This window comes from Coptis chinensis, unplaced genomic scaffold (assembly GCF_015680905.1).
Source record: "Coptis chinensis isolate HL-2020 unplaced genomic scaffold, ASM1568090v1 utg1287_pilon_pilon, whole genome shotgun sequence".
NCBI classification, from domain to species: Eukaryota; Viridiplantae; Streptophyta; class Magnoliopsida; order Ranunculales; family Ranunculaceae; genus Coptis; species Coptis chinensis.
The window spans coordinates 95,871-108,984 of NW_028238099.1; the positions used below are offsets into that span (position 1 = coordinate 95,871).

The 13,114-nt window shown below is 36.7% G+C and overlaps 2 protein-coding genes across 4 annotated transcripts; both read left to right on the forward strand.

Moving 5' to 3' along the window:
* The first annotated feature begins 1,177 nt into the window (after window positions 1-1,177).
* MAPR4 (membrane-associated progesterone binding protein 4) lies at window positions 1,178-5,203 on the forward strand. Of its 2 annotated transcripts, none has more exons than XM_086586583.1 (8): window positions 1,178-1,657; window positions 1,738-1,814; window positions 1,908-1,979; window positions 2,116-2,153; window positions 3,292-3,335; window positions 3,423-3,469; window positions 4,498-4,672; window positions 4,809-5,203. In XM_086586583.1, the coding sequence occupies exons 1-8, from the start codon at window positions 1,556-1,558 to the stop codon at window positions 4,974-4,976; spliced, it is 723 nt and encodes a 240-aa protein (XP_086442709.1). In that variant the 5' UTR covers window positions 1,178-1,555; the 3' UTR covers window positions 4,977-5,203. The 2 variants fall into 2 exon arrangements, with proteins under 2 accessions (XP_086442709.1, XP_086442710.1); XM_086586584.1 differs by having other exon boundaries at window positions 1,459-1,657; window positions 4,534-4,672.
* Window positions 5,204-6,653: 1,450 nt separating this feature from the next.
* LOC147474150 (mitogen-activated protein kinase homolog MMK1) lies at window positions 6,654-13,061 on the forward strand. Of its 2 annotated transcripts, XM_086586581.1 has the most exons (6): window positions 6,654-7,226; window positions 7,404-7,533; window positions 9,753-9,890; window positions 10,810-11,142; window positions 12,229-12,409; window positions 12,652-13,061. In XM_086586581.1, the coding sequence occupies exons 1-6, from the start codon at window positions 7,027-7,029 to the stop codon at window positions 12,825-12,827; spliced, it is 1,158 nt and encodes a 385-aa protein (XP_086442707.1). In that variant the 5' UTR covers window positions 6,654-7,026; the 3' UTR covers window positions 12,828-13,061. The 2 variants fall into 2 exon arrangements, with proteins under 2 accessions (XP_086442707.1, XP_086442708.1); XM_086586582.1 differs by lacking the exon at window positions 9,753-9,890.
* The last annotated feature ends 53 nt before the right edge of the window (window positions 13,062-13,114 follow it).

Here is a 13,114-nt window from a genome sequence, read left to right on the forward strand (position 1 = left end):
CTATTACTTATTCATTTAAAATGATAATATAATTATTTGTCTATGTATTTCAATGTTAAATGTAATTTTAGTGAGGTTTGAGTCTGAGGAATAACAAATTCGAACTCTTGATGTCTTGAGTTCATTAGATTGTGGATGTGCATTTTAAATTTTTGACTTATACGAGGATTATTCTTAGATTGGTTGGACTTTGAGTTTGTAGATTATTATACATTTTGTAATATAAAATGAGTTTTAAAACCTGATGTAGTAAAAAAAAAAAATATATATAGGCCCTAAAGGCCCGACCCTAAAGCCCTTAAAAGGGCTAGGGGTCGTGGTCGTGGCTTGAGGTTTAGACTTGTGAGGTTTTAGACTTGACTTTGGGGCGCCCGACCCGGCCTTAATATCTAAAGGGCTTTAAATGTTTAGGGCCGGGCTAGCCCGACCCGGCCCATTGCCCACCCCTAGTATATATAAACAATACAAAATCTATAATAAGTCTACAAAATTATAAATACCTTTGTTTAGCTTCTGGTAATTCTATATGATAGACTACAACATCATTTCCACCCCGTTTTCTTTATTTCCTCTTAACTTGTTATTTCATTCAAGGGGATGGTTATATGAACTCCACTTAAAGTGACTCAAAAGTTACTCCACCACTAAATATAATTAATTAGAAAATGATTTTTAGTAGAAATGTTATCCACACAATACAGATCATCTTCACAAAAAATCAGTTCATTTGAAGATCTATAACATTATAAAAAATTGTTTAGAATGTTATTAAGTTATCTAACGACCCAAATTTTTTAAATTCATACTAACTTTTGACAAGGTTAAACATATTCAATCGAGCTAATTTTTTGTGGAGATATTATTTATCATGTGTTGTATATCTCTACAAAAAATTAACCCTCAATTTATCTTGTATGTCAACTTTTAGGAGTGGAATAACTTTGAAGTCATTAAGGTGGAGTTAATCGAGTAAGCGAAGCGAACGATCTTGGCAAAAGGGAGGTATGCGGACAAAAACCAAATTGGTTGGTATATATTTGTCTGTCATAAACTTCTCTCTCATTTTTTCTTCGCCCCAATACCCTTTTTCCTCCTTCTATCTCTCCTTGACTCCTCTCTATCAAGAAACTAGTATAACCATTCCTTTCATTCCATTGTTTTTCCCCCTTCCAGCTTATAAACTAGTATAACCATTCCTTTCATTCCATATTGTTTTAATAACAACCTTCACTAGCTTATAGGAAATAGGAGATGATAATGGAGTTTTCAAACTTGCAACGGCTAGTTCACATTAACCGTTGATTCAAGTTATTGAGATATTGACGCGTGTGAAGTTATTGCGTACAGCAAGGGGTATTATGGTAATAGGAAAATTATGGAAAGTGACGGTCAACTCAGTTGAAAACCAAATTAAAACATTGAATAGGAGAAGCCTTGGGAAAGGATAAACGATAAACGATCTTTTGACATTTTTGGGAGGACCAAACCTAAATATCCCATCTTCTTCTCACTCTTTTGCAGTAAGTAAAGTTATCCATACGAGGAGTGATTAGGAATGAGGACGAGCTGTGGGATTTTAATTGGTTTGGGAGCCGCTCTTGTATCCGTGATCGTCGCAGTTCTTATCCAAATTTATTCGGTTAAACAATCGGAACCGGTAATTGTTCATATTTATTACTTTCTCCACTCACTCTACTTCCAATTAAAAACTAAAACGCTGCTTTCTTCTTGTTCAAGAGGATGTGGAGTCCGGAAGAGCTGGCCCTATACAATGGCACTGATACTAAATTGCCCATTCTCTTAGGAATCCTCGGGTGTCTCTCTTCCTCCACCGTATTTCTCACATTATTATTATTTTTTTGTTGGGTTTATTTTGATCAAATTAATGAATCTCTCTCTATCGTCAGCTCCGTGTTCGATGTAACAAAAGGTGGACCCCATTATGGTCCTGGAGGTAGCTACCATCATTTCGCTGGCAGGCAGGTTTTCTTTTTACTCATTTTTACATAGACACTATCATCCTCGAGGAGCAACCTCTGTACACGTCAAGCTTCTTTTATTGAGTTTACACATTGACTTTTTTTTTGTGTTGATTCACAACTTTATTACCTCTAGGGATGCTTCACGTGCTTTCGTCTCTGGAAACTTTACAGGTAACTTTGAGTTCCATGTTTTGTTTTAACTACCATCATTAAATTTATATTTCAATTCATTCTTGTTCACATTGATCATAATACATATAAATGTGCAATACAAATTGTTCACTTTGATCACGCTTATAAATGAGCTTACTTTCAAAAGTATATACCTTACAATCTGACATGTAAAAAAGATTGTAATGAAAAAAGATTTATCGTGCAACGGATATTAGAAATCAATCTGACATGAGAAAATTTATCACACAATGAATATTACAATATAATGATCAAAGTGTAACGGCATACATTGAATTTCATAAAAAAATGTTGGTATGCTATTGACCATGTGGTGATGGACAAATGCATGTAAATGCTGGTTTATCTCATTATTAAGTTGTTCACTCTTCGATCTGTTTGTTGATTTGTTGACGGTGCGACTATGAATGTTTGTTTAACTTTATCTCATTGTGAAATGTCCATAATTTCGAGTACCAATACATAAACTAAACCATTTAGTTGATTTACACAGACCCAAATACCCAATTAATTAGAGTCCAAAGTGAGCTGAAATTGTGGACAACTTGATTTGCAGACCAGGTCGGTTCTGCAGTTGTGAGTTGTGAGAGCTGGAAGTGGTCCATTGACACTATTACATCCTCAATGTACAAATCTTAATGTGACATCGGTCGTACATAACAGGTATACAACGTTGCTTGTGGGAAAGCGAATTCACAAAAAAATAAAAGTAAAAAAATTGGGGGAGCTAATTCACAATGGGGGTAGCTACTTGCCTACTTCACAAGGAGAATTTTGGGGTAGCATGCGTTTATATGCAGCAAACAATATATGGTGAAGCAACATGGTGTTGAGCAACACAGGGGGGAGGGGAGGGGGAGTGTCTTTGATAGGGTATAGTGGTTTGGGGAAGAAGAGATAAATGAGGGCTAGGAGTATATGGGCGGGGGCCTTTGGGTCATTTTTCAAGCTATAAGACTTATAAAAAAGAAGTAAAGGCAATTTTGGCTCTCCTCTTTAAGACATTTCTAGTAGAATGCATCTTATGAGAGGCTACTAGAGGTTTATGACTTATAAGAGGAAAAAACAAATAGCTCTTATACCTGGCACCAGTTGACCATAATTTTCAATGATACAGGAGATGGGTTAATTGATTCCTTGCACGGTTTATCCAGTGTTGAGGTACTTAAAGTTGCATTTGCCTGTTTATTGTAATATTTATTGTTGCATGAATGTTTGTATCTTATTTTCTGAATTTGGTTTTACCAGGTGAAGAGTGTTGTCGACTGGCGGGGTTTCTACTTCAGAAGTTACATGTGAGCTCTAATATTTTGATTTCCCCTTTTCTTTTTACTTTGTTCTCCCTAAAAGTTGTGATTTGTTGTACAAGAAGTGGTCATTGGAAAGATAGATGAAGGGAATTGAAATGGTTAACAGTTTAGATGCATAGTTCTGTAAATGTTTAGTGTGTAATGTTTGTCATTCAGTTTTTTTTTTCACTATGAAGTCCAGCATAGCTTTCTAACATATTACATTCTTACTGAAAAAAATTTGTTGCTTTCAATTACCTTCTATGCTAGCACTATCTTCTATCAAATTTTGGTCAAATAATTTTGAAAGGCAACACCACTTTATTCTCTTGGAAAGTGATGCACAGATGGAGTTCAAGGTTTTGCTATCACGCTCTTAAGAACTTCTTGCAATGGTTTTCTATCTAAAATTTTAAACTACATATTTGCAATGGTTTCCGCTTGATTAGTTTTAGGCTAAGTTACATTGACACGGCTAGTGTGTCCATATCTGACACAGATACAAAGTGTCTGACACGGCAAAATATCAAAATTTGAGGTAAATCACAAACTATATGTGTCCAACACGGACACGTCGATCCGACACGGATTTAAAAAAAAAATATGGCGTGTCTATGTAACATAGGTTTTAAGAAAAACAAATGGCTTCACATTTTCTGTTCCCATCCTACGCTGTGTCCCACGAATTATGTGAGTGCGTGTGTCCATATCGGTCTCTCTGATGATGAAATTCACTTGCATGCTTGAACATTGTTAAACTAATTTATAAGATTTTTAAGATTGTATACTTCATCATGGATATTTGGATGTGTTTTTTGATTATGGTTTTACTCAGCATGTCAGATGAACAGAAAATAGTCTTTAATATAGAATGGGCACTGCTGCACTTTACCTGACCACAGTAGCTGACTGATATTATCAGTAAGAGTAGTGGTTGTCCCCAAACAAACAAGTAGGGCTGATGGTAGAAGTACATTCTGACCAGCAACATCTTCATCAGTCCTATTTAGTATTTATATCCAAATGAATCTCAGATTTGTAGGTAACTTAGTTGGTCGCTACTATAATAGCCAAGGACAGCAAACAAAATTCTTAAAAGGACTAGAAGCAAAAGCTGCTCGAGGCGCCCAATTGTTGGAGAAACAGAAAATTGAAGAGGCGAAATTGCCTAGTTGCAATTCAAGGTGGAGTCAGCATGAGGGAGGAGAGGTAAGAGATCCTATTGCTACAGACAGTTCCCATTGACATAACTATTTAACGCTGAGTATGCATTTATTCATCGATATACACATGATACATTTTTTGATTGATTTTTGTTTTATTCTTGGTGAGTGGTTTTGCTCAGGTTTGGTGTGATGTAGGGTATCCGAGATTAGTTCAGAGACCACTAGAAATTGCCTTGACCGGAAAAATGAGCAGGAAATGTGCTTGCTTTAAAGAAGAACAACTTGGGCAGCCAGGATTGGAGGCCTATACGGGTTGTGCTTATCTGTCAAAGGCTTGTCCTGTTTAAAGGACCCAACCTAGCTTGATTGTTTCTGGTTATAAGTATCATGTGCTTTTCATTGTCTTCTATTGCTCCATTTCAGTTCACGTAACTTTCCGTCTGTCTTCTACTGTTTCATTTATTGACCACTTGATACATGAATTGGGGACGAGACGTACCTAACATATCCACACGAGGAATGCTATAAAGCTACCGTTTTGGAAATAAATAATGTGCGGCAGTTTCTAAGAGAACATTCACCTGCAGCAAAAGAATTATCATCAACATCATCAATTCATCATCATTGCCTTGATGGATATGCTTGTGGTCAACCAAATAAAACCACTGAGAATGCAACTCAAGACTTGGTTGAATACGCAATATATATTGTTATTCTCGGATACATTGGACTCCCCCGTCTTATCTTGACATCAAAAACCTAAAAGTGAATTTGTGCGTTAAACTAAAGGGCTGATTTTATTGTTTATTGGTTTTTGCTCATGTCTAACTCCAGATCAAATAATACAATGGGGGTAGCGAAGTTCTCATCAGTGCACCAAAGGTTTGTATTTTCTTTGAAGGATATTCTACATGGGTGTCAATGGATTGGTTTGGGTCGGATTCTAGAAAATCCGAATCTGACCTGATAAGAAAATGGAACCTGAAACCGAACCGAACTGATAAGAAAATTGAGAACTTGAAACCAAATTGAACCGACAACATATATTACAAACAGAAACCGAACTGAAAACTATAAAATCAATTAAATTATAAATTAAATCAATTTTAGCTATACAATTGATAAACATATATAAAATTATTCATAAATACTACTAAAACGCCATTTTATCGGTTTGGGTTCATGTCAGTTTGGTGGAAGACAAATTCAAAACCAAACCAATATCTTATTGGTTCGGTTTCGGGTTGGTAGAGGACAAATCAAATTACTAAAATCCAAATCATTTTTTATTGATTTGGTTTGGTTTAGTTATCGGGTTATCGAAATCCATTGACAACCCTAATCCCACCGTCTATTAATGGAGGAGAGACTAAAAACTTAAAAACATTTTTGAAACGATGCCGTAGACTAAATTTCGATTTTTGTTTGCTTTGTAAGCTAGTTAATGAGAAAGACAAAAGGATCATTAAGAAATAAAATAAGCCACATTCTCGTGATATGTAAAAACCTTAAACATTTTAATCCAAACGGTTAATGTTTGTTCTATAGATAATTGCCACTGGGACTTTTAAATCGTTATCATCAAAATGAAATGTGTATATTGGATTTCAAAATCAAAATTTTACGATATTCATGGTCAAGTCATGTGAGGGTAAAGTTGTCATTTCAAAAATATACTACGGTGCAGTTAAAATTGACCCAGTCAACTGTTACTTTATTACTGGGGTCAAAAACAAATTAAGCAAACTTATAGAAAAAGTGGGACCAAAATCGAATAAATCCTTATTTATAAGGGACTCGAGATCTCTACAACCGGGTACAGAGATCATCTCTATAACCGTGTTATCTCGCTGTTCATTCAAATTCGAGATGTGTGTGTGTGCCTCGATACTTGTGTGTGTACTCCGAGATGTGTGTGTGCGTCGAGATACGAGATGGGTGTGTGTGTGTGGTACAGAGATTGATCTCTGTACCGGTTATAGGGGAACCGCTCTCATTTATAAGTAGTTTGCCATTTTATTCTAGGGGTGAACTAGTGTGTTTGTTTTTCAGGTACTTATGTAAGTGGCAGGCACTTAATTTGGTATATTTTGCTAGCAGTTCGGACTGAAAAAAAGGCCCCTGAAAATACACTGAAAAGTGTGATCAGAATGTAGAAATAGCCCCCAAAACAAACCTTTGGGCAGTGGAGACTGGAGAGAAAATAAAAGAGAAGAATAACGAGCATTAAAAAAAACACGAAAACGAAAATAAAGAGCGTAGAAAAAAGAGAGAAGAGGGGGAAAGAGGAGTGGAACAGAAAGTATTTGTTGCCCCGACCGACCGAGAGAGTGAATGAGTGAGTGAGGTTGTGAAGAGGAAACAAAAAATTAAAAGAAGAGAAGAATAAAAAAAAAAATGGATGCATCTCAGCCGTCGACGGATGCAGTGATGGGAGAGGCGGCGCCACCACCAGGAGGAGGAGAGAGTATACCGGCGACACTGAGTCACGGAGGACGATTCATACAGTACAACATATTCGGCAACATATTCGAGGTCACCGTTAAATACAGGCCTCCCATCATGCCCATCGGCAAGGGCGCCTACGGCATCGTCTGGTAATTAAACTCTATTCATTCATTCACTCAATAAGTTTTTGTTAACTATTATCAATTTCCATTCATCATCAGTTTTTGCTATTCTATGGTTTTAGGATCTGGACGAGTTTTTTTTTTTTTTTAATATTATTTTATTGTTGAGCTGATTCATTTCTAATTCATTTTGTTTAATTGAAGTTCTGCTCTGAATTCGGAGACGAACGAGCAAGTGGCCATTAAGAAGATTGCGAATGCCTTTGATAACAAGATTGATGCTAAGCGGACTCTTCGTGAGATCAAACTTCTCCGCCACATGGATCATGAAAACGTCAGTTATTCTTTCTATCTCTCTGTGTTTGCTTTTTCTTTCCTTACTTGCATCATATATTCAATAATAGCCAGTTTCTCTTTAACTACCTCTGTTTTACCTCACTTTTAGCTTCTGCAAATTCAAAAAATGAAAGGACCTTCTGTTGATGCTGCTACCTACCTAATGGAGAAAGCCTCGACTCCATGCTTTAAAATCTTACACAATCCTACTTCTGCATATCTCCAATTTGTCTTCACTCACCTTATGTAACGTGTAAAAGTAGCACTGTGTTATGTATAAATGCGTATGTTGAAATTCTCTAGTATTCATTGCAATCTATGTATATTGTCCAACATAATCCGTGGTATTGGATGGGGTTTGTGGAGTTTTTGGATAGGTCTGTGGGTGTATTTTAACAGTTGAGGCTATGTTGGATTTTCTATCAATATTCATGAGTTCTAATTGAGATTGATATATATAGTCAGAATTTTGTTGTGTTTTAAAACGTGCACATGGAGGAAGGAATAGGTTGACATTGTGTCCATGAGTTTCGGTTTCTTGTGACCTTTTGTTTTGAACTTGTATATTGAACAGTTGAAGCACCTTTATACATATATAAAGTTACAAACCAAAAAAGCCCACAATAGAACCCAACTTTCACTTTTCTCACACGAATAAAAAAAATTGTGTACTGTTCGTCTTAAACCAAGAAAAAAGCTCGTTTATGGTGAAATTTAAGTACTTTCGCGGCTTTTTTTGATTTATGGTGTCATATTTGTGTTTGTGTTACTGTTACTTTTGGGGGGGGGGAGGGGTGGATTTTCTTATTTAGGATAATCACTCGATTAGTTCCTAATGAATTTGGATTACTAGGACTAATCGCTATGCGCTCTTAAGTCGATTAGCTACCGATTAATGCTTAAATTGCTTAGCTTGTATTGTATTATTGTATATGCCAAAACTCATCCAGCAGTTGTATTGTGTTTGTTTTGAGTTGAGCTCCTTTCTTCAGAGAAGCACGGCTCGGGACTATTCTTTAAATGCCAAGGATTCAGGAATTTAACCCACTAATCGGCCAGCAGATTTTTTTTTCTATTTTTTTTGTGATAGGGATCTGGTCCTTGGCATTCCTAATCCTCTCCAACCTCTTATGTGGTCCTTTCACTGATGCCAAGCAGCAAATAACCTCTCGATCGCCTGCCAGTGGAAGGCTAGTTGATTTGTCAAGTCACATGGATAAAGCCACCCTTTCCACAACTGTTGATTAGGTTCCCCATCCGGCTATGAAATCTAGGCCATTTAGCCTCGTTATTTGGTTAGACCAGGGGTTTTTTAGATGGTAATGTTCCTATGTAATCACTCGATTAGTTCCCAATGAATTTGGATTACTAGGACTAATCGCTATGCGCTCTTAAGTCGATTAGCTACCGATTAATGCTTAAATTGCTGAGCTTGTATTGTATTATTGTATATGCCAAAACTCATCCAGCAGTTGTATTGTGTTTGTTTTGAGTTGAGCTCCTTTCTTCAGAGAAGCACGGCTTGAGACTATTCTTTAAATGCCAAGGATTCAGGAATTTAACCCACTAATCGGACAGCAGATTTTTTTTTCTATTTTTCTTGTGATAGGGATCTGGTCCTTGGCATTCCTAATCCTCTCCAACCTCTTATGTGGTCCTTTCACCGATGCCAAGCAGCAAATAACCTCTCGATCGCCTGCCAGTGGAAGGCTAGTTGATTTGTCAAGTCACATGGATAAAGCCACCCTTTCCACAACTACTGATTAGGTTCCCCATCCGGCTATGAAATCTAGGCCATTTAGCCTCGTTATTTGGTTAGACCAGGGGTTTTTTAGATGGTAATGTTCCTATGTTGGTGCAGATTGAAGAGCTGAACCAGGCCGCCATGAGCAGGGGGAATGGTGCGAAATCAACATTCACATAGGGGATCTAGAGTTAAGGCATTCATGCATAATAAAGGAACCCAACTTAAAAGCAAACTGAATATAACTGCTTTTACAACCTACAATGTCTTATGTTCTTAGAGCAGAAACAATTTTCTTAATTTGAAAGGTCAAATACACATTATTTTATTTCAGTTCCAGTTTCAGCTCGTTGAGACATGCTGTTGCAATCACCTTATTCAATTTTTTTGTTTTTTGTTTATCTTATTTATGTTGTACTTATTCAATTTGACATGAGAATTACAGGCTAATGGAAATTGCATTCATCATTTAGGTTGTGGCAATCAGAGATATAATACCGCCTCCTCAAAGATTCCAATTTAATGATGTTTATATTGCATATGAGCTGATGGACACTGACCTTCATCAGATAATTCGTTCCAATCAAGCATTATCTGAGGAACATTGTCAGGTTATATTTTAAGTCTGCATTATGTTTGGTTTTAAAAGCACATAATAAGTGCAAACATCATTGTTATTTTGGTATATCGTTTTGTAGCTTCATGCACATTCATGTTATTTATCTTACTTTGCATTCCGTTGTTTCTACCCGCTAGTAAAGTTGTTGACAAGAGAGTAAGCTGAAAAGTTATTTTAGAGAAATTCTAGGAAGAGTAAAGTTTTATTTAACTTAGATGTGTTTACATATAGAAGCACTCTCCTTAAATATGGATATCACACATACTATGACTCCTACCTACTCAGTGTGGGACTAAAAGTCTACTACTACTGATAGTTCTCAACAATTTTATTTGTGATTCAACCCTTGGAAACCACTAGAAAATGGACAGATGCAATGGTGGGACAGCAGAGCAAACTTTTTACTCTCTACCTATTTTAGATTTATTTCTTAAGACGATTAATTTTCTTTTTGCTAGCAGTACAATTACCCTTAGCAGAAAAAAAAAACCCTAGGAAACACATTATATGGATATTACTATAGAGATCGAGTAGACTACCAAATTGGATATGGCAAAAAAATTATGTCAGGGTAGATCTTTAGTGAATGTCATTATTCATGCATTTTTGCTGTTTGAAAACAATGCATATATTTACGTAAGATGTTCTATGTTTATGGATGGACATTTACATATATGCAAGTCATTTTTTGTACCAAAACTCCCTTTCACATTAGCCAGCGTTTGATATGTATGACTGCCTGGATGCACGTGGTTTGGAAACTCAGACACATAATTCAATATTCTGTTTTGTTTCTCCGAGTTACTTAATTTACTGTCTTCTTGTGGTTGCTCATTTTCCTCATTCGACAAGAAAAAATTGTATATTGTAATGAAATTAACAAATTTCTGTGATCTCTACGTTTTGTGCAGTATTTTCTGTATCAGATCCTTCGTGGGTTGAAATACATACATTCAGCCAATGTTCTCCACAGGGACTTAAAGCCTAGCAATCTCCTCTTGAATGCCAATTGTGATCTGAAGATATGCGATTTCGGACTTGCCCGTATCACCTCTGAAACTGATTTCATGACAGAATATGTGGTGACAAGATGGTATCGGGCACCTGAACTGTTACTGAACTCATCTGAATACAGTGCAGCTATTGATGTATGGTCTGTAGGCTGCATTTTCATGGAATTAATGGACCGGAAACCGTTATTTCCTGGGAGAGACCATGTGCACCAGCTTCGATTACTAATGGAGGTAAACAATTTGATTATGTGTCTTATGCATTGGAACTAGTGAGCCTTCTGCTTGAACAACAACGGTTGATTTCCTATATTCTGGATACATTATATGTTTCATGTTTCGTTAATGTTTTTTGCAACACTACCTAGGTACACTTTCTGCTTTGACCCTTTATCACTGATCAAGGAGTGCTAAACTGCTCATACCCAAAATTTAAGAAACGTACAGGGAAAACAAGATAATAGTCTTTATGACATTACATTAGCAAAGAGCCGACAATCAGTTTCTCAAAGCACTGGCTAATGTTATAGTGGGAGGATACCAAGTGGAAAAAGTTTGGAATCGGCATTTGCCTCGTTATGTTGCTCCATTGTTGTGACTTTGTCACCTACTGGTGCTGAGTGCTGTAATGTGGTGGCACATAGGCAGTGAAACCAAACATTACACGAGATGATATAATTATGAATCTACCCTCCTGCTGAGTATGGGCTGTGTGCATGGACTGAAATTTGAATTTGTCATGCAAAAGAAGCGTTCATTCTTGAAGATCAGGTGTGGCCTGGTTAAAGTTGTTACAAAGTGAATTCATAGGAGACTTGCTGATTACATGCATCACGAGTAGGTCGAGTAATTTAGTAAACCCCTGAAATTCCTGGATATTCAACTTTCTCCTTTTTCCATGTTCACCATTCAAGTTTGTCATTTTTCGTATTGGAAAAGCATGTTACATACCCACATGGGAATAGAAGAGTGATTCTGATTGTTTGTTTACTCCTTCAGTACAGAGGAGGTATGATTACGAAGAAAAACAGAGGAAGAAAAAATCAGACATCAAACTTATATTTACTTCCCAGTTTGAAATTAAATCAGGAAATGAAAGTAATATATGGCCCAGTGAGAAAAAAAAAAGACAAATTTCTGCGCTTCTGAAGCTTTTGTTTTCTTTCGATTTGTAAATGGCTAAACGCCTATAGTTAACATTTGTAGCGTTGAATGCCTTAATACATGATTTTACATATATATGGAACATGTTTGATGTATGCATGCATGCATGTAGTGTTTACGCACTTCCATACCAGTAATTGGTGTATTACATGGCAGCTGATTGGCACCCCTACTGAGGCTGACCTAGAATGTATGAACGAAAATGCAAAGAGATACATTCGACAACTTCCTCGCCACAACCGGCAATTGTTTACTGAGAGATTCCCACATGTCCATCCTGCAGCCGTTGATCTGGTTGAGAAGATGTTGACATTTGATCCAAGGCAGAGAATCACAGGTAAGAGTGAGACTCTGTTCCTTGGTTGTTTTGATAAATATCTTTTGTGGCGGTAAAGTATTTGTACTGTAGAAGTGGAGGCAAAGTTGTGCATTTGCTTCGATTTTGATTATGGTAGTAAAACCACTAACACACGAAATCACCTATTTGAGTTCTGTTTTCCCAGCAAAGATCTGCAGTTTGATTGAACATCATATGGTAGCTTTATGTATCTATGTGTGTATTGTTCTCTGTGGTTGCAGTTGAAGAAGCACTAGCACATCCGTACCTAGCGTCCCTGCATGACATTAGTGATGAGCCTGTCTGCTCGACACCCTTCAGCTTTGACTTTGAGCAGCATGCATTGTCTGAGGAACAGATTAAGGAGTTAATTTACCAGGAAGCACTGGCATTTAACCCGGAGTATCATCAGCAGTGAGTTTTTCCGTATTCAGAAGTAGACCTCAGCCACTCTGCCTAGAAAAGGTGATGTTTCATCCCAACAATATGTTGTCTTTGATTGATATTCTGATGTAAAAGATGTGTATTCAAAGCTGGATTGCTATTATTTTGTATTTTATATTTTCTGTTGGTCTTTGCCCTTTGATTTTGTATGATATGGAAGTGAGCACGGATATTGGGGAATTAAAGAAGTAAAGAACTGCCTTTTGTTTTTGGTTTGTTAACTTTTTCTGCACATATGAATGCTGGTGAACGAGCATACTG

Coding starts and splice junctions, on each gene's coding strand:
- MAPR4 (XM_086586583.1), top strand. CDS start 1,556: ATGAGGACGAGCTGTGGGATTTTAATTGGTTTGGGAGCCGCTCTTGTA. Junction 1,658..1,737: donor CGGTTAAACAATCGGAACCG/GTAATTGTTCAT, acceptor TTCTTGTTCAAG/AGGATGTGGAGTCCGGAAGA. Junction 3,336..3,422: donor ACGGTTTATCCAGTGTTGAG/GTACTTAAAGTT, acceptor TGGTTTTACCAG/GTGAAGAGTGTTGTCGACTG.
- LOC147474150 (XM_086586581.1), top strand. CDS start 7,027: ATGGATGCATCTCAGCCGTCGACGGATGCAGTGATGGGAGAGGCGGCG. Junction 7,534..9,752: donor GCCACATGGATCATGAAAAC/GTCAGTTATTCT, acceptor TTCATCATTTAG/GTTGTGGCAATCAGAGATAT. Junction 12,410..12,651: donor TCCAAGGCAGAGAATCACAG/GTAAGAGTGAGA, acceptor CTGTGGTTGCAG/TTGAAGAAGCACTAGCACAT.